A 25,552-nucleotide genomic window follows, 5' to 3' on the forward strand; every position below is an offset into this window, starting at 1 on the left:
TATATATATCTATGGTGGTACTGCTCAGAAGCCGGCGGCTCCGGCGTCAACATCGAACGGACCCCCGGCGAGTCAGGTGGTCGGCAGTAGGAGGAAGGGTACGCGCGAACCACGGGGTTCGGGTCCCGCGGTCTCTGCGGGAAATGCAGAGGCCCTGCATCTCTTACCAGCACATCACAGATGTTGCATAAAGTGGACGTGGGGGTGTAATCATGGGGAGAGAGACGCTGCTGGACTTTTCTTCAGAGTTTGTGACGGTAGACCGGTGACACGGCACATGGCACTCAGTAGTCGAACTGGGTAAGGGCCGGCGACGGCACCTGTAGTGTTTCACTGTGCTGGTACTGTCACTGCAGAACGTTTTTTTTTTCATCTCTCTCTCCCTCTGTTCTGCCCTCGAAATACTATACGTTAAAATGAGAAAGGTCCCTCTCTAAAGGAGTGACGAGTTTTTGGCGTGCGTGGGTTTGTTCACTGTGTATTTTGAGGTAGCCGGCGTATGAAATGAGTCATGAGGGCCCGTTGTTTTTTCTGTTGATAACAGCTCAAATTGACGGGGTGGCGTTCTCTTGTGTGTGAGAACGTTTGGGATTAATTGAGAACACGCCTTTTAGAACAGGCGTAGACTCTTGACATTCCTATTTATGTTAGCTTGCATTGCCACTCTCTTTTTTATTCAGTCTGTATTTTTTCACGTGTTAATGTGAAAAGGCATGGGGCTTCGGGAAACGCGCCTTTTGAACAGGTGCAATTTGCTGTGCAATTTGCTGCGTGATGGCCACTGAGGCCATCACACAGTTTTATTCCAAACATGAATTAGACATGCAGAGAATGGTGATGCTGACCTCTGATGGTGCCTCAGTAATGCCAAATACCACATCTCACAGAACAACACTGTGTGGCCCACAAAGAGGACTTGGGCATTGATGATGCTTGGAAACATGTGCCTTTGATGCGAGAAGTGGAAACTCTTCTTAGAAGTGTATACAACATGTTCTCCCGGTCAGCAGTAAAGAAGGGCAGATTTGAGGAACTAGCAGAGGTCCTTGATGAGGATACACTGTCATTCAGGCCTGTGTTCTGATGTGCAGGTGTTCTGATGTGCAGGTGTTCTTATGTGCAGTGTTCTGATGTGCAGTGTTCTGATGTGCAGGTGTTCTTATGTGCAGTGTTCTTATGTGCAGTGTTCTGATGTGCAGTGTTCTGATGTGCAGTGTTCTGATGTGCAGGTGGTCTGATGTGCAGGTGTTCTGATGTGCAGTGTTCTGATGTGCAGTGTTCTGATGTGCAGTGTTCTGATGTGCAGTGTTCTGATGTGCAGTGTTCTGAATGATGTGCAGTGTTCTGATGTGCAGTGTTCTGACTGTGTGCAGTGTTCTGATGTGCAGTGTTCTGATGTGCAGTGTTCTGATGTGCAGTGTTCTGATGTGCAGTGTTCTGATGTGCAGGTGTTCTGATGTGCAGGTGTTCTTATGTGCAGGTGTTCTTATGTGCAGGTGTTTTTATGTGCAGTGTGCACACAGACTAACAGAAAGGACTAAGTAAGAGCTAAGACCAGACCAGAGGAGTCTGGAAACAAGTGACTTTTTTTTAATTATGTGTATCTGAATAACAGAAAGGATGAATGAAGCAGAGGGGAAGGTGAGAGGTTTAGAGGGAGAGAGGGAGAGAGAGAAGAGGGAGGGAGGACGTTGCTCTGTATCGTCAATGGTCAGCGGAAAACGTTTATTCTGTACATTATCTAACGTTAACACGAACCTAAACTAACGTTACAACTAACCTAAAGTTAGTTTAGGTTCGTGTTAACGTTAGATAATGTACAAAATAAACATTTTCCGCTGCTATAAACATTGCACTTTTATTTTGAAAACCCCAGAAAGGAAGTCATTATATTTGCTTTACCATCCTGTTCTGTGTTAGCTCCGGTTAGCTCCGAGCGTGCAGCAGTTAGTATTATATTATCAATACCAGCCATTGGATTACTGTTTTCTAAATTGGGGAGGCTTTTAATCATCAAGGTAAGAGGATTTTAAGTCATGGTATCCATAAACTTCAATCGGTTCGGATCCTTTGAAGGAATGAGAATATCAACAAACCTGTAGGGAACGTCAGGCTACTGTCCTCCCTCACTTCCAGTGATGAAGCTAAGCTACGCTAACGGAGCGACTGTTCCCAAAGCGAAATGCACGCACAGAGACAAAAAAGGTATGTATCTTCTTGTCTAACTCCAGGGAAGATGTTAACACTATGGTCGCCGATGACGTGTTTAGACATGATTCCTAGCCATGCTCATTCTGCCGAAGACGCCGTAACTCGTCTTTGATATCCATATTTCAAAAATCTGTGATCGAAATCATATTTCGCCTCCGGAGCCCTGAGATACACTGCAAAGCTCCACTCAACTCTCTAGCGGTTCAAGAGCGCCATCTGGTGGCCGATCGGCAGATCGCCAACAGGAAATGACTCGTCGAACCGGAAGTGCTCATCCATATGTCATCGGGGCACTCGCTATCGTTAGAGAGACTCCGTCTTGACACAGTGAACATCGATCGGTGCAAATAACTCGAAAAAACAACATGATTTGGACGTATATACTATTATACAACCTGGAAATGGATCGGGCATTTCTCCATCCCATAATAGAAACAATTCTGTTCCACGCTCATCTGCCAGCGGCGCGAGGAAGCCACGGTGAGTTGCAGCGTTATATTCTAACGTGTTCCATATAAACTGCTCTGATGACCATATGACCCACACTAGACGAATGGTATAACGTTGCCCACGGAATTATAAACGCCCCCTCGCCCATCCGGTCAATATCAGATGATACGTAGTAACTTCTAGAACCACGTCCAGTTGAAATTTTTTATCTCGCGCCGATTGCTATCAAACTGTATTTCATCATCAATATAATGCATTTGGAGCTATAAATCAAGTTCTGGAGAAAGCTGCAGAAAACGATAAAAACATACTTATACTTTAGACCATATTTTAGTATGAATATGTGAATGAAAAAGTATATCGTTGCTACACCCTGAACAATACATATAGGACATTGAATGGGCCATAATAATGGCAATTTAGCAATAGAATTTAAAAAGTTATAGCCCTGCAAAGAAGGGGAACTTCTCCATAGACAAATAGAGCTGGCTAGGGATGGTAAATTATGAATTTGAACCATGGCGATCAAAGTGTTAAATAAGCTAATTTCCCAAAATGTTGGAGTTTTCCTTTAATGTCTGAAGGAGTCGACTGAAGGCTTCTTGTCCTCTGCAAAAGCATGCAATTGGTCCACTGATGGATACATCTTGATATTTGTCTAGTCTAGTGTGTTCATTAGATGGGTGAAATCCTCTTTCAGTGCCTCTGTGCCTGTTTTCTTAGGCAGTTAGCCTCTGGTATGCGTGCCATTAGCGTTAGCCACGCTTCTAGGCCTCTTTTCTTTTGGAAAGAATGATACAAATTTTTTCTTTTTTTTATATTATATTCGACTAAGAGGTTGGCCAGTCGACTACGGCTCCTTTCGACCGATTAGTCGACTAATCGATTAATAGGGGTCAGCCCTACAAGGGAGAGCCCCAGACTGACCTGAGTCGGCATCTAGTTCTCATGTTCATCCGTAACTGCCCCGATAAGGAGTTGGCTTTAGTGTTCAAAAGTAAGCCATCTCGTGAGTAGACAGCATGTGAGGTGCAGGAACATTTAGATGAATATTTGAGAGAGCACAGAGCGAGTCGAGGTCGGTTGACACAAAATGTTGTGGCCATTGAGTCATCACAGGAGAGGGTGGTTGTCAACAACGCGCCAAGCGCGTCATCTATTGCCGTCTGTAGCCCAGAGTCAGAGCAGCTGTCGTCTGTATCTGAGAATAACACAATGGATAGGGTTCTGAGATTGTTAGAAATGGCTTTAGGCAACAACACTCAGTTTGTACAAAATGGTCCCCATAAGCAATTCCCCAAACTTTTACTTTTATTTTTTTACTAAGCAGGGAGCCTTTTACTCGGCCTAGGGTGATGCACAGGCTGACAAGGAGCTCAAATGATGTCTTGTTGAGGGAGGCTAAGGGTTTCCAGGTGGATGACGTGCAGAACATGTTCCGTCTTACCTGTGAGGAACCAGAGGTGAGGGGGAAGGGCCTAGGGTTGTCCACCCAGAGTTCCATTAACACTTTGTGCGCCATTCACGTCGTACAACGGTTTTCAAGTTCATGCGAATTCTGCCAGATCACGGCGTACAACGTTATTGTGATCATATTTCATATTTTCGCCATGGTATTCATATTTCACTCACGGAGCCTTGTATGATGCTGTGGGACTCAGCACAACTCTGCAACGCTTCAACACTGCCACCTGGTGGATGATCGGCGAGTTGCCAAACCGGATATGCCGGTTGCATATCGGTGCGTCTCCTAAATCCGTCCGGCCACTCGCATATCATCCCAGGACTCTAGCCACACACCGTGGATATGGATCGCTGCCATAACTCAATAATCCACATGATTTGGGTGTGTATTAGTATTATACAAACCGGAAATGGATCGCCTCGATCCCCATCAAATAACTCTGTTATTTGTTAAATCTGTTTGCTCCAGTATCATCGCCCAACGGTAAGAGGAGGTTGCCGTGAGTTTCAGCGTTTTTCTTTATCATTATCGATGCAAACTGCTCTGATCTATATATCACCCATACTACATGAAGCATTTAACGACGATCACGGAATTATAAACGACCCCCAAAACAAAACACCCTGTGAGTAAGAAGAGGGTCTTTCAATATGTTGTACCGAGCGCTCTGAGAGGACAAGTGCTGAAAGGGGTACATGATGAGTCACCAGGGCCAGCAGCGCACATTGTGGCTCACTAGACAACGTTTCTAGTGGGACTCCATGGAACAGGATGTCAAAGAATACGTGAGTCATTGTAAGAAACAGTAGCGGCTGTTACTATCGGAGCCTTGCGGGTCGCAGTTCACGTTAGGTCGAGTTGAAAATGTAATGCTCTGAGATGCTCTGGAGCAATCTCTCTCTGTCTCTCGGATCAATCCAATAAAATAATTAACACATGTATGTTGTCATTTTAAACAACTCACCATTCATTCATTATGCATCAGCAGCAGCTAAATTAATGTTATAGTTCACAACACAGCAGCGCGTTTTGAATCGCTAGCCTATTATCGTCTCAGCAAGCACAGTCAATAGTTTTTTCCGTAGCCGCATTTCGCGGAGACAGCTGTGTAGCGAGAGAGAGAGAGAGAGAGAGAGAGAGAGCGAGAGAGAGAGAGACTCACTGTTTAGTTGAAACGTCCAGGGCAGGAGGGCTTGATAAAGTGTATAATCCACTGTTGATGTATTCCAGACCACTGTCCAGACTGCATCCGCCATATAGCTTGTTAGCCAAGTGTTAGCTGTTAGCAGTTAGCACCACACAACACAAGTACTTCATTTCTTTGTCCATTTCCGCGTCGAACAGACTGCAAACTACCTGGCGTTCTATCGCCATACTCTAAGACAGGGGTAGGCAACCCTAGGCACGCGTGCCTGCATAGGCACGCAGGGGCATTTGCATAGGCACAGGGGGCAGCATAAAAAAAAAAAAAAAAATGAAAATTATAATTTTTTTTTTTTTTGCTTTGAAATATTATAGTGAACTATTTTGCACTGTTGTCGCATTTATCTTGTTGAAATCCTCTCACAGGTTCTTTTTACTACCACATATTTAATTGAGACCCTTTATTTGTTTATTATTTCAATTTAGCTGGAAATACATTGCTACATCATTCAGTAACATTTGCAGAGCCTTATAACAAAAACATTATTACGGTCACCATTGTGACCAGTGGGATTAATCAACAAATTGTATTATTTATTTTTCTATTTCATTGAACATTGCACATGTTAAAAGCATTTTTTTTTACTCAAAATGTGAGTATTACCAATTCAACTTGTGTTCTTAAAACAATGACAATAAACATAGTTTTATTAGGTTGAAATAATGTGGTTGTGTACTTATTTTTCTGTTAACTTATTATGGATTGAAAACTGAAAACCTTAATGCACAGTAACTGAACTCAATATTTTTAAGTTCTGGTAACTTATTATTATATTTTTTTTTACAGTGTAGTCTTGCGATCAATCAAAACTTATTTACACGATATACCTCACATTCACCCTCCATTCACATCCTGGTGTTCTCCATTAGGCCTGTAGGTGGAGCTATGACAGCACACGTACAGTACACACACCAATGGTGTGTGATGTGTCCAAAAATGAATGGGCAAATGTGAGTGAAATGGTCGCACTGTATGCAGCTGTTTGTCTGCATTGCATCCCCCCCCCCCCCAACTCAGATTTAGGGTTGATACAACCATCATAATAATATTGTTAATAATAACAATAACAATAATGATGTAATAATGTAAAAATGATCATTAAAAGACCTGATTATGAGAAAAAGAATTTACGATGCATGGAATATTGTTGAGGCACACTAGTTACAACTATATTTCAAACAGGCACTCCATGTCAAAAAGGTTGCTGACCCCTGCTCTAAGACAAACTCTAACCTTAACCAACTTTGAAAGAGTGCCTAAGCTTAACCGTCTAAAGAACTTGCAGTCACGCTCTAAGACAAACAGCTGCATCTCACAACAACAACAACTATCTACCACCAACCTAGAATAAGCTAGAATTGGAACATTAGAAAGTGGATTCGGCCAATCAGAGATCGTCTCCGCGAAATGCGGCTACAGAAATTCTTGACGCTGCTGCCTAGACCGCTTCAAATCGCGCCCGGATTCCAACATAATAGTCATATTTCAACGCACAAAGCGTTACGCACTGATTGGCTGCGACAGATACAGCGATCAACCAGTGACGCGCACTCAGAGCGCTATTGCGTCTAGCCCGGGCCGAGAAATACAAAAAAATAAAAAAAATAAAAAAAAGTATGTCACTTCCTGTTCAGGAAAACGAGTATTTTTTATTTTATATATTAACGTTATATTGTGCATTGGAAACACAAACATACTTAAAATGAGTAAATATTATTCATTTTAAACATGTTTATATTATTTATAGGGCTATAAAACAAAAAACTAAAACGTTTTATTTTCTTCTTCTCTCATTTAACAGGTGGGTCGGCGCCCTAGCGCCCCCGGTGGCGAGCCGCCACTGGTAAGAGATGTGTACTGAGCAAAGCACCTGAGCCTGAGGCTAGGGCTCCGCTTGTGCTGTTTTATTGTTGTTGTCATTTATTTCTGATTTTGTTTTTATTGTGTTTTTATATTAAGCTGTAGTGTAAAGCACCCTGTGCATTCGTGCTGTGAAGGGTGCTATATAAATAAAGGTCATTCATTCATTCATTCATTCATTCATTCATTCATTCATTCATTCATTCATTCATAGTCACCACTGCACCACTGGAGTTGGTGTGTATTGACTTCTGATCGGCTGAGGATGCCAATAATAAGTCCATTGATGTGCTTGTTATAACTGACCATGTCCTCAGGGGGGGGGGGGGATGAAGGGGGGGGGGGGTGAAGGGACGGTTTCCCCCCCTTGGTGGATTTTTTTTGTCAAATCAGTTGTGCAATAGTCACTTTTGGTGAGTTGTTTCTATACAATTCAGTTATATGACATTTAGGTATGACACAGGACTACACAAGCATTTTTAGTATAGAAATGTGTCAACAGACTAAAGCAGGGAACCACAATATTTTGCCTACGAATTATGCAGAATGTAATATCATAACTGTCTATTACTTTTCTTGCAATTGAGCCAATTTTCCTTAGGTACGGTTTTGAGGTGTGTGTTCAACAGAATGTAGTATCAAAAACACATTCACAAAAAGTATGGGTTACTGAATGCACTATTATAATCACTAAGCCAGACCTTACCTGTGTCCCTGTATCACTTGTCTCTGCTGCCCTTTGATTAAAAAACGTCCCTATGTCCATTTTCCTTTTTTTGGGCATATTTCAGTTAGTCACAGTAAAAGCATGTGCTTACCCATGTCCTAATCAATCTGCCAAGACAGTGGCCCGTGTGCTCTGGAATAACCTTTTCTCCGTCTATGGTTTTGCAGCATGCATTCATAGTGACAGATGGGCAAATTTTGAAAGTGCACTCATAGCAGAACTGCTTCAGATGGCAGGGGTTGACAAATCCCATACCACACCATACCATCCTATGGGAAATGGACAGGCAGAACGTCTAAATCGCACTTTAGGTATCTAAATCGCACTTTAGGTAATATGATCCGTTCTTTGCCACCTCGTTCCAAGGTGAAATGGCCTCAGATGTTGAACACATTGACGTTTGCTTATAATTGCACAGTGCATGAGACCACAGGGCTCCCACCCTTCTTTTTAATGTTTGGCCGCACCCCAAGATTACCTGTCGATGTCATGTTTGAGAGTGTCCTTTTGGATGGAGATACGGTGGATGTGGATAAGTATGTCCAGTCACTGGGAAAGGATCTGAGGGAAGCAATGGCACTTGCTCAAAAGCATGCTGAGAAGCAGCAGTCCAGGCAAGCTGAGGTGTATAACAGACAGTTAAAGGGACATTCGGTAGAGAAGGGAGATAGGGTCTTACTGGCAAATAAAGGAGAGCGAGGCAAGAAAAAGCTAGCTGACCGTTGGGAGAGTGCCGTCTACATTGTAGTGAGTAAAAATAGTGTTCTGAACATATATAGTATCCGTCATCCTGTCACAGGGAGGATTAAGACGGTTCATAGGAACTTGATTATGCCTGTAAATTTCCTGCCCTTGCCGTCATGGGATGAGCCAGAGATTGAGGCGTCTACTCCTATAGCACTGTTCCGAGTGAGGAGATGACAGACGATTCTAATCAGGATGAGCTGAGAACTGCCCGGTGGGTTGCTCATCTTCCTGAGTCCCGTGTGGAGGGAGTAGTAAATACCATGAATGGGACGGGTATATTGGAGCCAGCAGAGGTGCAGGTGGGAAGTATGAGTAGTGACCAACATCATAGAATCACACTTGAGACACATGATGGCGGGGAGCAGGAGTGTGGACTGGAGAGATCAGGTGCAGATGTTGGATCAGAGGAGTCATACTCGGTAATCGTTTATCAGGATAGTGATCAGTCGTCAGACACAACCACTGTGGAATCATTCACTGAAGACATGATGGCTCCAGAGGAGGCCCCTTGTAGTTCATCCTTACCTGTACAAGTGAGTGAGCCTGAATCGGCCATTGTCACTGTCATACCAAGTGTAGCTAGGGAAGTTCAAGGGGTTCGCACTAGGCTGGGGAGATTCATCAGACCAGTTAACAGGCTCATTCAGACGATGGCTGTACAAAGAGTCAGGACTTTGCTGTCATCTTAAAAGATGGCACCTTTTTTATTATTATTTTTTTTTTCTCTTTTTTTTCCTTTCTTTCCTTTGATTTTGCTGTCTAATTTCCTCTGAGTCATACTGGTAGTTATGGACCTGGCAGGTCATGGTTGTCTATTGCATTAGACATGATTTAGTAATGTTGGTGTGTATTCCATGGTATAAATATGTACATGGCATGTTTTTTTCTATGGTTAGGTGAGGGATTAGCTACCCCTTATCTTTCCTAATCCTTTACCGGATAGCTTTTGAGCTGGTCAACCTATTTTCTAGGTTTGGAATTTCTAGGTGAAACTTTTTTTTTTAATGATTTTTCTTTGTTTTGTACTTGTGCTATTGGGTTAATTGAAGGGAACACTGTCCATAATCTGGCATAAAACAGTAGGAGTGAATGTAGCAGAGTAAGGTTGTTATGCTAGATTATAGACAGAAACTTTTATTTTCATCTCAAATGAGTAGGTTCAAATGGACACACTTTTATTTTGAAGGTGCAAAGTGGGCCTAGCTCACTTTAATGTTTTGGGGGGGGGGGGTGTCCTGGTTATTAGATTATATTAATTTCCTTATATTATATATAATAATAATAATAATAATTAATTTAATTTATATAGCGCTTCTCAGTAACCCGAAGTCGCTGACAGTAGTCGGGAGCAAGAGTACAAACAAAGAAACGAAAGCAAAGAAACAAAAACAAAGAAACAACAAAGAAACAAAAACAAAAGGAACATGAGACCATGGGGGGAACAGGGGAGACAGCATGAAAGCACAAAAAAGACTGGAGACAGACATCAATCAGGTTGGAGGGGGGGGGGGGGTTTAAGGGTGGGGGGGTTGAAGGCAAGGGAGAACAGGTGGGTTTTGAGGCGAGCTTTGAAGGTGGAGAGTGTAGGGGAGTCTCTGATGGACTGGGGGAGGGAGTTCCAGAGTCGGGGTGCAGTACGAGAGAAGGCCCGATCTCCGAAGTTTTTAAGCTTGGATGTCGGGACAGTGAGGGAGGCAGTGGAGGAGGACCGGAGGGAACGGGTGGGGCGGTAGGGAAGAAGGAGATCAGTCAGGTAGGGGGGGGCCAGGCTGTGGAGGGCTTTGAAGGTGAGGAGTAGTGTTTTAAAGTTTATGCTGTGTTTGATCGGGAGCCAGTGGAGGGAGTGGAGGACAGGAGTGATGTGTTCGCGGGACCGGGTGTTAGTGAGGAGGCGGGCGGCTGAATTTTGGACCATTTGCAGTTTATGGAGGGAGCGGGAGGTGATACCAGTGAGGAGGGAGTTGCAGTAGTCCAGGCGGGAGGAGATGAAGGCGTGAATGAGGGATTCAGCAGCGGGGGAGAGAGGCAGTGACGGATTTTTGCGATGTTGCGGAGGTGGAAGTAGGATATTTTTACGATGGAGCGGACGTGGGGGTCAAAAGAGAGGGTGGGGTCAAGGAGGACACCAAGGTTTCGGACTAGGGGGGAGGGGGTGATGGTGGAGTCATTGATGGTGAGTGTGATGGGTCCGGATCTGGTGAGGGTGGTTTTGGTGCCAATGATGAGAAGTTCAGTCTTGTCACTGTTCAGTTTGAGGAAGTTGTGAGTCATCCAAGTTTGGAGTTCGGTGATGCAGGATTCGATGTGACTGAGGGGTGGGCTGTGGGGGGATTGTGTACTGATGTAGATTTGGGTGTCGTCAGCATAGCAGTGGAAGTTGAGGTGGTATTTACGGATGATGTGACCAAGGGGGAGAATGTAGCAGATGAAGAGCAGGGGGCCAAGGACTGAGCCTTGGGGGACCCCCTGTGTGACTGGGGAGGGAGATGAATTGGTGTCTGTCTGTGAGGTAGGAGGAGAACCAGCCAAGTGCTGTGCCCTCAACACCCAGTTGGTGCAGCCTTTGGAGGAGGATGGAGTGACACACTGTGTCAAAGGCTGCACTGAGATCGAGTAGGATCAGGATGTTGAGGGCACCGGAGTCAGCGGAGATGAGGAGGTCGTTGATGACTTTAACCAGTGCAGTTTCGGTGCTGTGAGCGGGACGGAAGAATGTTGAGCGGATCACTCTGGGGCTGCAGCTGGACAATGGGAGCACTCCAGAGTTGCAGCTGGATACTGGGAGAGAGTGTGTTATTGTTTTGGTGCAGCGTGAAGTAGCCGGCTCCAGACCAAGCCCGCATAGCGGGCCGTCCTGACCGCGCCATACTAACAACCAAGACCAAGAGGAGAGTGAGGGCAGCAGTGGAGTATCGCCGACACTCACCCGAGGAGATGGGAACCCGCAAACCAGCACGAGGGAGTGGTGTCGCCCTCGCGGGAAGGGAGTAGTAGGATAGCACGGCCAGGCAGGCAGTGCCAGCGGCGGGTGGCTGGTTTAGCCGAAAGCAGACAGCCAGGAGCAGGTGGAGGGACACACACAGAACCGGTCCGGAGGACAGGTAAGGTTTTGTCGGGGAGAAAAATTTGTAGATCCGGGAGTTTGTTTTCCAGTGGCGGGGTTTGTAGTTCAGTTTGAGATCCAGTGATGGTGGGAACGGTGAGAGTACAGTCGGCAGGTCCACAGAGCAGGGGGGAAAGTGAGGACGTGAAATGTTTGTAGAGAGTCGGGACGGGCGCAGGAGAGGACGGGGGAAACAAGCAGCGTCGACGGTAGAAAAAACAAAATAACAAATAAAGTACAAGGAATGGACGTGGGGGAAACGGGTAGCAGGGCTGGGATACAGTTAAACAGATAAACAGATACGGACAGAAGCGGCAGTCACAGGTTGACGCCAGCAATGCTCTGGATCCGAGAAAAAACAAGAAAAACAGCTGAGTGACGCGGGACAGACAATTGCGACTGCTCATAACATAACGAATGAAGGTTCGAACGTTCGAACGTTTGGGCTCAGCCCTATTGTACATGGTCTTTAATAATGGGTTTAGGGTTTATAGGTCATCTTTTTAGTTGGGTATTTGGTAGGGATGTCCGATATTATCGGCCTACCGATATTATCGGCCGATATTGGCATTAAAATGTGATATCGGAAAATATCGGTATCGGTTTTCAAAAAAAAACAAAAAAAATCCTTTTTTTTTTTTTACATTTCTATAACCTTTATTTACCAAGGCAAGCAAGTAAGAACAAATTCTGATTTTATTTATTGGCAAAAGTATGCATAATGTTGTGTTAATTCCACAACAAGATATATGTAATGTTAATTAGCTGAAATTATTCCGTTTTTTGGGGGGGGGGGGACCCTGCATATATCGGTATCGGTTGATATCGGTATCGGAAATTAAGAGTTGGACAATATCGCTATATCGGTATCGGTACAAAAGCCAATATCGAGCATCCCTAGTATTTGGTTTACTTTAATTAATGTACATAATGGTTTCACAGGTTCGACGGTAGGAGAAGTCACGGAAGAAGTGCGCGTTCTCTTTGACTGAAACTAGAGGAGAGCAGAGGTATGCACTTTTGGTGGTCTGATAATTGGTTGAATCGCTATGTATACATTGTAATTGTGATTTATGTTTTAGTTTTGGTGCTGAAATTGTGTGTGATGACCATTATTTCGTCCTGTGTCAAACAGCAAAAGTACCGTTGTGTAATATTTCATATTGTACACCTGCGTATGATAGCTCACGCCATCTTGTGTGCTGTGTTTGATTTGATAACAGGTATGAACCGTTGTTTTGTATTTCGGTTTAATTGATAATTACACACTGTCTTTCATTTCATATTATTTCATATGTTTTCTGTAGTTAAATTGTATTGAGTTAAATGTATATGTTTGTAGTACACGACATTGAGTTGCTGTTCACGCGCATGTCGCGCTGCTTTGCGGTCTCTTTGACTGAAACTAGAGGAGAGCAGAGGTGGAATACACCTGCATATGACGGTAGCTCACGCCATCTTGTGTGCTGTGTTTTATTTGATAACAGGTCACAGAATAAAACTGGATGCAACTTGGCTATATCGTTGTCGGCGTATTCTTCCAACCACCCAGACACAACGCAGAGCATACATATGGATAATGTCCGAAACAGATTAAAACCTGATTAATAGTGAAACTGTATAGCCTCCCTCCAAGCCTCTCTGACACCGTTATTTCGGGGGTCGCGCCTTGAAAACGTTGTTTATATATAAAGTACATGATACCTAAGCCGAGCACATACAGTACAGGTATCCTCATAAGTATCTATTATTTCGTATCAATTAGATACTCTTTGGGCTTGTTTGTATCTACTTATTCTAAAAGAGTTGAACTAATTATTTTCGCTAGCAAGATCTCATTCGATTATTCATTCCATTAAGCCTACTGCCAGCAGGCACATTTAAAGAAATATAATTGATTGATTGGGGTAATGAGGGACTTAACATTAGCCTATATAGATTGTGCATTTAACTTGTCTGCGAGGCCATTGAGCTGTGTATTGTACCCATTCTGCAATCTGTTAATAAAGTTTTAAATCAATCAATCAATGCCGTTAGAAAATCAGGATTTCTGCGATCAACACCTGCTGTCTTTTCAGGTGAGGCGGCCGCGCGCAATTATCCTCAGTATCAAGTCTGGTTTGAATTAACGAGACTGAATCAGCGTTCGAGGAACAGGGAATGCGCAAATTCAAACATCGGGTTAATTGAATCTGGATAATGGGACTTTTGATCGACTTAGTTGAACCAGGTACGGGGAATAGGGCCTGAAGTGCAATTATAACAACATATTGAGCATTGATCTCTGGTCAATGGTCTCTAACTACACACCCTCAAGACCCCTCCACTCTACATCCTCTGGCCGCCTCAGACCCACTCCTATCAGAGCTCCGGGAGGGTCATCAAGGAGAAGCCGCCTATTCTCTGTCCTCGCTCCACAATGGTGGAAACGAACTTCCCACCAGTTAGGACAGCCAAAACCCAATCAATAAAACTAAAAACACACGTCTTCAATCAATATCTGAAATGGAAAGAAAAATGGGGAAAAAACCATAACATTCATACTGTCTTGTATTATCATGCACTCTTCCTACTATACTATTATGTCTTTGAGCCATAGGCTATACCCTTCCTGCTGACTTGTTGTACAGAACTTGTACTGTAAGTCGCTTTGGATAAAAGCGTCAGCTAAATGACTAAATGTAAATAAATGTAGTATGCACAAACTGACCAATGAAGCAAGTGACCTCAGGAAAATGCACCTTTTTAGTTATGTGTCCAAAATCATCTGTATTTTTCATTTTGGCCCCCTTGGTAATTGAGTTTGACATGAAATATCAGTGAAAATGAACAACCAGAGACAACAACATCACATTTTTGTTCTCTGGGTTCCTGGCTTTGGGAGAGAGTAGCTCACAAATAGCTATTTCACTTTCTTAGGCCATGGAAATAAATAACATATTTAACATATATTTAGTTTTTAGGAATTGTAAAAGATAGGCAAAAATAAGCATGTGCTTCAGGCTATTCCTTTGTTTCTGTCATTGATTTTGGATTTTGTGTGTGAGCTTACTTTGAATATGCATATTTGTGATTTTTTAAATGTATTACATTTATTTTTTTTGTAAGTCCACACAAGTGTGTTTTTGATTTGTCTGTAAACAAAGACCGAAAATAAACTATTCATTCAAAAAACATTCTTAATTTGGGTGGTGTTCCTCTTTAAGACAGCTGTTGTTTCTGATTCAATAATCAAATGGAATTATTCTACAGTTCTGTATTCCCACTCTTGGTCACTGTTGCCTTGATAAAAAAAAATATGAATAAGCAACCAAAGCCCAATGTTTGTAATTGTTTCCGACTTTGTTGTAATATCTGATAGCCTAACCATTTTAATCATTATCTGAACCATCAAAACTAATATCACCATCTGATACAGTAAAAAATGTCATGCTATACACTTCAAGGCAAAATGTGACACTTGAGAACTGCAGTGATGGATAGGCCATCATCCGAGTCATTAGATTCTGTCTGGAAGATAATTACTGTGAGTGAATACCTGTCATAACTAAGCACTACAGTCCTTCAAGACACCAATCTGTGGTTCCAGTTCGCCACAATGTCACTTCATGTTTTTCAAGGGATGGTGGGAGATCAAAATGATCTGTCACACACTCAAACAATCACATCTCAATATAGAATGCTTTGTCAAATCAGATAATAGGCTAAACTTACACTTAAATATGCCGACAGCCAATATACATTTGAAGAGATGCCACGTTGAAGTTCGATTGATCAAAGACATTTGAAAGTTTTAGTTGTTGAATTACTTTTGTGCGACTCTCCATCTCTATTCGAAAACACCTGTTATTTTAAACATAAAACGTTCGTGAAGCCGCATGCGGACAAGTCACAACCTATACCGCAATGAAGACAGCAGGTACACAGAGTCGAGGACTTACCTAGTGAGTTTCCGATAAGTGAAACGAAAAACACAACGATGTATCCGGCTATGAGGACCCATTCGTACTGCTTGGGGTATAAATACTCCCTCCATATGTATCTCAGAAATTCATCATCATCGACGTCGACATAATTTGATTCCGTGGTGTTCGTCTGTGGAGCGGATGGACACTCTTGTTCGCAGCCCGAGTTTTCAGTGATCCCAGACATCCTTGCAGCTGCCAGGCCGATGGTTTTATTCAGAATCAATTTGCCCCGCAGGCTGCAGCAGCAGGATAGATACAGTAGGCGACCGGCCGAGTGGACCACTGGCTGCTTTGATGATGGATAGGGAGAGAGGTGTGAGCGCGCTTCCACTTGCATCGACACGGGGGACCTCGCAGCGTGAATTGATTGATTGATTGAAAACTTTATTAACAGATTGCAGAATGGGTACAGTACAGTACAGCTCAGCTCAATACATACAATTGTTAAGGGGATGCAGACCAGAGAAAGATTTTCGTCTTGTTTACATCAGGGTCCCCCATTTTCAATTCATCATAACATATGACATACATGACATACAGATAGACAGTACTGCTACATCTATACATTTATGACATACCAGATTTGCAAATACAGTACTGTTTGTGATACGAAAAGAGCCCAGAAAAGAGAGTACATACGTGGAAACTGTACATTGGAGGAGGTTGGGTAGGTGGGGGGGACTGTACATTGGAGGTGGTTGGGTGGGTGGGTGGGGGGGGGGGGTTGAGTAGGAGGGGTGGGTGGGGGACACTGTACAACTGAACAAGCAAAACTGTACATTGGAATATTGACAAGACCATATTTGGTCATTTACTGTACATTGGGGGGGGGGGGGGGGGGGGGGTTGTGTTAGGACATTTACAGGGGCCAGTTTCGAATTGCAGTCTCCCGTAGGTGTTTTTTGAGAGTGTTTTTGGAAGTGGGCAGTGATTCACATTCCTTTACAGCTTTGGGTAGGGCGTTCCACATTGATGTGGCATAATTGCGAAACGTGTTTAGTCCCTTGTTTGAGCCGAATCTGGGTTTAACATGATTTGTGGAGCTCCCTCTGGTGTTGTGATCGTGGTATTCACTGACCTTTGGGAAGTATTTTGACATGTACATGGGTACCTTGGTCGTGTAGTAGTGTATCTTGTAGACCAGGCCCTTTGCAAGTTGCTGTACTCTGTCGTCTACTCTAAGCCATCCTAGGTTGTCAAAGTGGGCAGTGGTGAGGTGGGTTCTAGGAGTAAGGTCAAGCAGTAGTCTGACCAGTTTGTTTTGAGATGTTTGTAATTTTGTTTTTAGCGCCTTTGAGGTGCTTTGGTACCATGAGGTGCAAGCATAGTCATAGTACCCTTGAATGAGTGCTCCTGCCAGAGTCTTCAGGGTATTCTTGTTTACCAGTGAGGAGATCTGCAAGAATCGTGTTCGTTTCATTCACACCAGAGAAAGACTTTCGTCTTGTTTACATCAGGGTCCCCCATTTTCAATTCATCAGGACATGACATACATGACATACAGATAGACAGTACTGCTACATCTATACATTTATGACATACCAGATTTGCAAATACAGTACTGTTTGTCCAGTCCAGAAAAGGGAGTATATACATTTGACGTAAAAACTGTACATTGGAGGAGGTTGGGTGGGGGGGGGGGTTGGGTAGGAGGGGTTGGGGGGGGGGAAACACTGTACAACTGTACAAGCAAAACTGTACATTGGAATATTGACAACCATACTAGGTAATTTACTGTACATATCTTATCATATATTTATCCACACAAAGAACGCCTGATCCGTTTTGTTTCTTTTATGTGAATAGTTTATTTATAACAAGTGAACCAAACTTCTCCTCCATTACAAACACCACAAACACTCCCAGCTGTGACACACCATTTTCACCTGTGCGCACTGACAGCTGACTGATGACAGCTGACAGCTAGGTATACGTGCTCGGCTTCCCGCCACTGCGTCATACCGTCATGTCTTTACGTACCGCTAGTTCAAGAACAAAACACAAGACTAAGGCCCCGTTTAGACGGAAACGCTAGCAGGTGAATCCGCAAAAATATTTTTTCGGATGTGCCTTTCGTTTATACGGAAACTGCGTTTTTACGGGGTGAAACCGCAAAAAAGTGAGACTACCTTCCAGGGTGGAATTCCTAGAAACGCAAAAGCTTTGCGCTCTCGTCTAAACTGTAAAACCGTATAAATCTGTTAAAACGATGACGAAAGGGTTGTCACGGCTCTGGTCGCGCGTACTGCTTACGTCACAGGTAGCAGGTATGCGCCAGTAGCCGAGACGTAAACAAAGCAAGTATGTCTGACTATTATCAACGGAGATCACCTGAAGGCTACATTGGCAGTACTTTTAACCCTTTCACTGCCACACGACAGAAGGTTAACCCTTTACTATCACACAACCGGCTGTCGTGTGGCAGTGAAAGGGTTAAATACACAAGAATCTGTCCCGCGGCGTGAGTGGACCCACTGTCTGTGAGTGACTCTGCTTTGGTACAATCACATTCCCCATCCACAGTCTGCGAATCAGAGGCAGAGTAGGGCGGGTCTTCACAGCACGTCATGTGACATATGCGCCAATCGTGTGACAGCGGGTCTCCGTCGTTATAGCGTCGTCTGCACGGAGAATTCCACCCCAAAACGCTCGTCTAAACGTAAAATTAAAAGTGAAACCGCAAGATGACTTTTGCGGTTTCTGTTCACAAAACGCTCGTCTAAACGTAGCCTTAGAATAGAGTTGAACCACATTTCAATACAACACATGCATATGAACGTATAGGCTACTCACTTTAACACAAACATAACAACCATAACATGATCCCATTTTCAACATGAGAACATATATCTCAACACACTTCCGCGTTCGGGATGCGCGATCTGATTGGCCACTGACGTTTCTCTCTGCGCCAATCGCGTTACGCCTATTTCTGCCTCTAACAGCCTGCTAGCTAGTTCTATCACTGGTTAAGTTTGGCGACTCTTTCGAAGTTGGTTAAGGTTAGAGTTTGGAATCAGGGTTGGTGGTCTATCGCCCTGCTCTAAGACAAACTCTAACCTTAACCAACTTCGAAAGAGTCACCAAGCTTAACCAGTGATAGAACTAGGCGTCAAATGATTGGCGCTGAGAGAAACGTCAGTGGCCAATCAGATTGCGCATCCCGAACGCGGAAGTGAAAATCTGTTAGGGAAAATATACACGCCGCCGGGACGCGTCTATATTAAAGGCAGCCCAAGAGTGCTTCCGCATTCGCCTGATTGGCCCCGGTAACGCACGCAATGCGCATTTTCTTTTTTGCCACTGCCTAATCGCGGAAATGGAATACATATTTATCCAAACGAGGACCAGATTCACGTATAACGCCATAACGTTATTTCGCGAGCCCAGCTGTCACGTTATTTCGCGCGACTGTACATTGTAACGTTAACACAGCCCAGCTGTCAACTGTACATTGTAACGTTATGTTATTTCGGGCATTCATAACGTTATTTCGCGCAACTGTACATTGTAACATTAACACAGCCCAGCTGTCAACTGTACTTTGTAACGTTATGTTATTTCGGGCATTCATAACGTTATTTCGCGCAACTGTACATTGTAACATTAACACAGCCCAGCTGTCAACTGTACTTTGTAACGTTATGTTATTTCGGGCGTTTTATTCATAACAAACATTGACGCGATTCCGCCAACACATATGTAATATTAATAGGTTTTGCTATGCATAGAATAACAGAACAGATTGACAGGTGGTGACAAAGCACTGGGCATTTATTTAAAAAACATATATACCCTAACCACATAACAGATATTTATTAATGTTTTGGTCCGTTTTCCCTCACTGTGTTCAGAGATGTCACACATCACACAACTGCTTGTGTATTCTAGCAGTGTTTTAGAGGTTATTTTGATCATCAACACTTATCTATCTATCTAGGTCGTCCTCGGACGGGCCCTCCATCGGTGCTTCCAGTCATCCCGATCCTCCATGCATCTGGCTAGCTCGCCGGTGCATTCTGTTCCCGCATCTCTCCTGAGTACGTCCACGTAGGTTAATGTGGGACGTCTTCGTGATCGATGCCCGTGTGTTGGTTCCCACAGCACAAGTTTGCTGGTTGGCATCTCATGATGTCTCTGGCAGTGACCTGCCAGCCTCATTCTCCTGACTGCCACTTTCTCGCTCACCCTTAGCACCCCCCCATACAAGTTTGCATTAGTGACATATGCCCCTGTTGAGCACCACACGCATCATTCTGGTGTAGCACCCTTCCAAGGACTTCTGCAGGGTGGGCGTCAAGGTCCAGCATTCACTGCCATACAAAAGGACAGACTCAACTGTTGCATGAAAGAAGTTGAGATTGATTTGACGGGGGAGGTTGGATTTCCACACACTGGTCATGCCGTTCAGAGCCCTCCACGCTAGCAAATGTATTCCGCCCATAACCCGCTGACAACTCGAACAGATGCTTCAGGGTCACTCTTCAACCCTATCTGTAGTACCAGAAAATGTATTCTCCAGATAAACATCCTCTACTTGACTGACTGACTGAGTGCTGTCCATTAAGCACTAGAATTGTGTTTATATAACAGTAATATACGCCACTCTCTGAACAACTTCAACCACAACAGTTTTGCTTAAAGGTAGAATCTGTAATGTCGTCAAACAGCGGCAGCCGGCATCTAGGAAAAAAGATGGTAACATGGTACTGTTTACAGCTTTGTTTACATGTTTTGTTTTTGTCTGATTGATTGATTGATTGAAAACTTTATTAACAGATTGCAGAATGGGTACAGTACAGTACAGCTCAATACATACAATTGTTAAGGGGATGCAGACCAGAGAAAGACTTTCGTCTTGTTTACATCAGGGTCCCCCATTTTCAATTCATCGTCTGATGATGTGTGGGTTGGATTTCAGTGGGTATAGGTATAGTGGTTGCTACTGCTAGCCACACCTGAGGCTCTACCAAGAGAGGTCTGGAGAAATTCAAAAGTAAAAAGAAAAGCACAATACCAAGCAGGGCTCTTTTGCCTAGAGGTCACTGTTTGACAGCATTACGAATTATACCTTTAAAATAAACAGTCTCAAACACTGTTCAGCCAAATTAAACCACCAGCTGTCCACAGCTGTGTGTGTGTGTGTGTCCATAGAACACCGGCTAATGGGTGCACAATGTACACACGCGCCCAGTGCTTTGTCACCACCTGTCAATCTGTTCTGTTATTCTAATATTACATATGTGTTGGCGGAATCGCGTCAATGTTTGTTATGAATAAAACGCCCGAAATAACATAACGTTACAAAGTACAGTTGACAGCTGGGCTGTGTTAACGTTACAATGTACAGTCGCGCGAAATAACGTTATGAATGCCCGAAATAACATAACGTTACAAAGTACAGTTGACAGCTGCGCTGTGTTAACGTTACAATGTACAGTCGCGCGAAATAACGTTATGAATAAAACGCCCGAAATAACATAACGTTACAATGTACAGTTGACAGCTGGGCTGTGTTAACGTTACAATGTACAGTTTTTGACAGCTGGGCTCGTGAAATAACGTTATGGCGTTATGAGTGAATCTGGTCCTCGTTCCTCGTTTGGATAAATATGTATTCCATTTCCGCAATTAGTGAGTGGCAAAAAAAAATTCGCATTGCGTGCGTTACCGGGGCCAAACAGGCGAATGCGGAAGCACTCTTGGGCTGCCTTTAATATAGACGCCGCCGGGACGCTTGTATGCTTTCTACAATGCAGTTGGGCGATTTGCGAATCTGATTGGCCAGGTCATTTCTGGTCATGTGATGCGTACGCCCAATCCTGGGACCGCAAGTGTCTACACTGGTTAAGCTTAGGCGCTCTTTCGAAGTTGGTTATGGTTAGAGTTTGTCTTAGAGCATGGCGATAGAACGCCTGCCCTTCTTTCGACGGTTAAGCTTAGGCACTCTTTCGAAGTTGGTTAAGGTTAGAGTTTGTCTTAGAGCATGCAGGCGATAGAACGCCAGGTGCTTTGCAGGCTGTTCGACGCGGAAATGGGCAAAGACACAGCTCGTCACGCTATTGGGCGCACATGTCACATGACCAGAAACGTCAGTGGCCAATCAGAATCGCAAATCGCCCAACTGCGTTGTAGAAAGCATACACGCCGCCGGGACGCATGATTTTTTTCCGTAGCCTATGTTTGCGAAGACACTCTCTGATTGGCTAGCCGCGTACAGCGAAGACCCTCTCTGATTGGTTTAGCACCGAAGGGTCTCTTCCGCATATTCAACAACAATTGATATGTTGTTCCCTAACCCTAACCTTAACCCTAACCTTAACCTTAACCTTAACCTTAACCTTAACCTTAACCTTAACCCTAACCCTAACCATAACCCTAACTCTAACCATAACGCACTTCGAAAGAGGGCCAAAGCATAACCACTTTGAAGCAGAGAATATATATGTACAAGATTTCCCCAGTCTGGCCCTGGTTAAAAGCGTCCAATGATTATCAGTGTGTGTGCGTTTGAACGTTTGCATGTTTCAACCATACATTTCCATAAAAATAAAAATAAATACTTGAAACCCTTTTTGTGTGGAATATTTGATGCGGCCCAGCCTCACCCAGACTCTACCTCCAGCTGCCCCCCAGGTAAATTGAGTTTGAGACCCCTGGTCTAAATGGACTGAATTAATGGACTGCATTTATATAGTGCTTTTATCCAAAGCGCTTTACAACTTATGCCTCACATTCACCCATTCAAACTTCTGATTACCAGACGACCGCTCTACCTCCTGAACCACTGTCGCCCCCAAATTATATTTGTGCCTACAGTAATTAATATAATTTGCTTCACATGACAGCCTTTCATTGGCAGTTGATAATGGCCTCTTTGAAAGCATCAGACAAATTGTAATTCTGGAGGCCTGTCTGATTATTATGTAGTCTGATGAATGTAATTAAAATATAGGCTAAAGTAGCATCATTATAAGCATCATTACAACATGAAAGTCCATACTGTCATTACTTAGGAGATACTGTAGATATACTGTAACTCTTAAGTTAGGGGTTAACCCCTAACTGGGATGTCACTAAAAGCCTAACAACTGTAGATGATGTAGATTGTAGATGAACAAATAGAGATAAGGATTGCAATAGGGATATCATTGCATTGAGTTGAAATGATCACAACACAAGGATTCAGTGTCCTCTGATGACATCACGGGAGGATATATTCAAACTCTTTAACTCTCAATAACTGTCAAACTAAATGAATGTGTGCAAAGCAGTTTAGAGCAGTGGTTCTCAACCTTTTAGTTTTTTTCGGTCTGGGTTATCTGACGTCCAGGTCCCATAACACTCCCCCCTATCTGTCGTCCAGGTCCCATAACACTCCCCCCTATCTGTCGTCCAGGTCCCATAACGCCCCTCTATCTGACGTCCAGGTCCCATAACACTCCCCCCTATCTGCTGTCCAGGTCTCATAACGCCCCTCTATCTGCTGTCCAGGTCCCATAACGCCCCTCTATCTGCTGTCCAGGTCCCATAACGCCCCTCTATCTGCTGTCCAGGTCCCATAACGCCCCTCTATCTGCTGTCCAGGTCCCATAACGCCCCTCTATCTGCTGTCCAGGTCCCATAACGCCCCTCTATCTGCTGTCCAGGTCCCATAATGCCCCTCTATCTGCTGTCCAGGTCCCATAACGCCCCTCTATCTGCTGTCCAGGTCCCATAACGCCCCTCTATCTGCTGTCCAGGTCCCATAACGCCCCTCTATCTGCTGTCCAGGTCCCATAATGCCCCTCTATCTGCTGTCCAGGTCCCATAACGCCCCTCTATCTGCTGTCCAGGTCCCATAACGCCCCTCTATCTGCTGTCCAGGTCTCATAACGCCCCCCTATCTGTCGTCCAGGTCCCATAACGCCCCCCTATCTGCTGTCCAGGTCTCATAACGCCCCCCTATCTGCTGTCCAGGTCTCATAACGCCCCTCTATCTGCTGTCCAGGTCTCATAACACTCCCCCCTAACTGACATCCATGTCACATAATGCCCCTCTATCTGCTGTCCAGGTCTCATAACGCCCCCCCTATCTGCTGTCCAGGTCTCATAACACTCCCCCCTAACTGACATCTATGTCACATAATGCCCCTCTATCTGCTGTCCAGGTCTCATAACACTCCCCCCTAACTGACATCTATGTCACATAATGCCCCTCTATCTGCTGTCCAGGTCTCATAACGCCCCCCCTATCTGCTGTCCAGGTCTCATAACACTCCCCCCTAACTGACATCCATGTCACATAATGCCCCTCTATCTGCGGTCCAGGTCCCATAACGCCCCTCTATCTGCTGTCCAGGTCCCATAACGCCCCTCTATCTGCCGTCCAGGTCCCATAATGCCATCCTATCTGACATCCAGGTCCCATAATGCCCCTCTATCTGCTGTCCAGGTCCCATAACGCCCCTCTATCTGCCGTCCAGGTCCCATAATGCCATCCTATCTGACATCCAGGTCCCATAATGCCCCTCTATCTGCTGTCCAGGTCCCATAACGCCCCTCTATCTGCTGTCCAGGTCCCATAACGCCCCTCTATCTGCTGTCCAGGTCTCATAACGCCCCTCTATCTGCCGTCCAGGTCCCATAACGCCCCTCTATCTGCCGTCCAGGTCCCATAACGCCCCTCTATCTGCTGTCCAGGTCTCATAACGCCCCTCTATCTGCCGTCCAGGTCCCATAACGCCCCTCTATCTGCTGTCCAGGTCCCATAACGCCCCTCTATCTGCCGTCCAGGTCCCATAACGCCCCTCTATCTGCTGTCCAGGTCTCATAACGCCCCTCTATCTGCCGTCCAGGTCTCATAACGCCCCTCTATCTGCCGTCCAGGTCTCATAATGCCATCCTATCTGACATCCATGTCCCATAACGCCCCCCCCCCTCCCCGCCCCCTCCCTATCTGACATCCATGTCCCATAACGCCCCCCCCCCCCCTCCCCGCCCCCTCCCTATCTGACATCCAGGTCCCATAACGCCCCCCCCCCCCCCCCCCCCCCCCTATCTGCCATCCAGGTCCCATAACGCCCCCCCCCCCCCCCCCCCCTATCTGACATCCAGGTCCCATAACGCCACTCTATCTGCTGTCCAGGTCCCATAACGCCCCTCTATCTGCCGTCCAGGTCCCATAACGCCCCTCTATCTGCTGTCCAGGTCTCATAACGCCCCTCTATCTGCCGTCCAGGTCTCATAACACCCCTCTATCTGCCGTCCAGGTCCCATAACGCCCCTCTATCTGCCGTCCAGGTCTCATAATGCCATCCTATCTGACATCCATGTCCCATAACGCCCCCCCCCCTCCCCGCCCCCTCCCTATCTGACATCCATGTCCCATAACGCCCCCCCTCCCTCCCCGCCCCCTCCCTATCTGACATCCAGGTCCCATAACGCCCCCCCCCCCCCCCCCCCTATCTGCCATCCAGGTCCCATAACGCCCCCCCCCCCCCCCCCCCCCTATCTGACATCCAGGTCCCATAACGCCACCCTATCTGACATCCAAATCAGGCATAGGCATTCAGTAGCAAAATTTATAGCAAATGGTGTCCAAAAAACCTCACCAAAAGAAAAATTATTTCAGAGATGAAAATAACGTGAGTGACATCACCAAACAGGGTGCGGCTGAGACAGAGCTCTGAGACAGAGCTCTGAGACCCTCGCTGAGACAAAGGGGAGGGAGGGAGGAAAGTCCAGGTGGTTGATTGGATATTGCAGATAATAGGAGAGCTTCTTGATCCAGCTGTCAACCTACTGTAGAAGGGTGGATTATCCCTGCTTGTGGGAG

General features: G+C 44.9%; 1 protein-coding gene across 1 annotated transcript in view; it reads right to left on the minus strand.

The window, feature by feature from the left end:
- Nucleotides 1-15,919, minus strand: part of hcrtr2 (hypocretin (orexin) receptor 2) — a gene marked incomplete at both ends in the record, with an annotated part of 55,368 nt that extends 39,449 nt beyond the window's left edge. Inside the window, one exon of the mRNA XM_084322034.1 lies at nt 15,709-15,919. Coding sequence (XP_084178160.1) covers nt 15,709-15,919 — 211 coding nt within the window. The remainder of the gene's footprint in view (nt 1-15,708) is intronic.
- Nucleotides 15,920-25,552: the final 9,633 nt, after the last annotated feature.

The sequence above is a fragment of the Notolepis coatsorum genome (genome assembly GCF_963971535.1).
Source record: "Notolepis coatsorum genome assembly, chromosome: 9".
NCBI classification, from domain to species: domain Eukaryota; kingdom Metazoa; phylum Chordata; class Actinopteri; order Aulopiformes; family Paralepididae; genus Notolepis; species Notolepis coatsorum.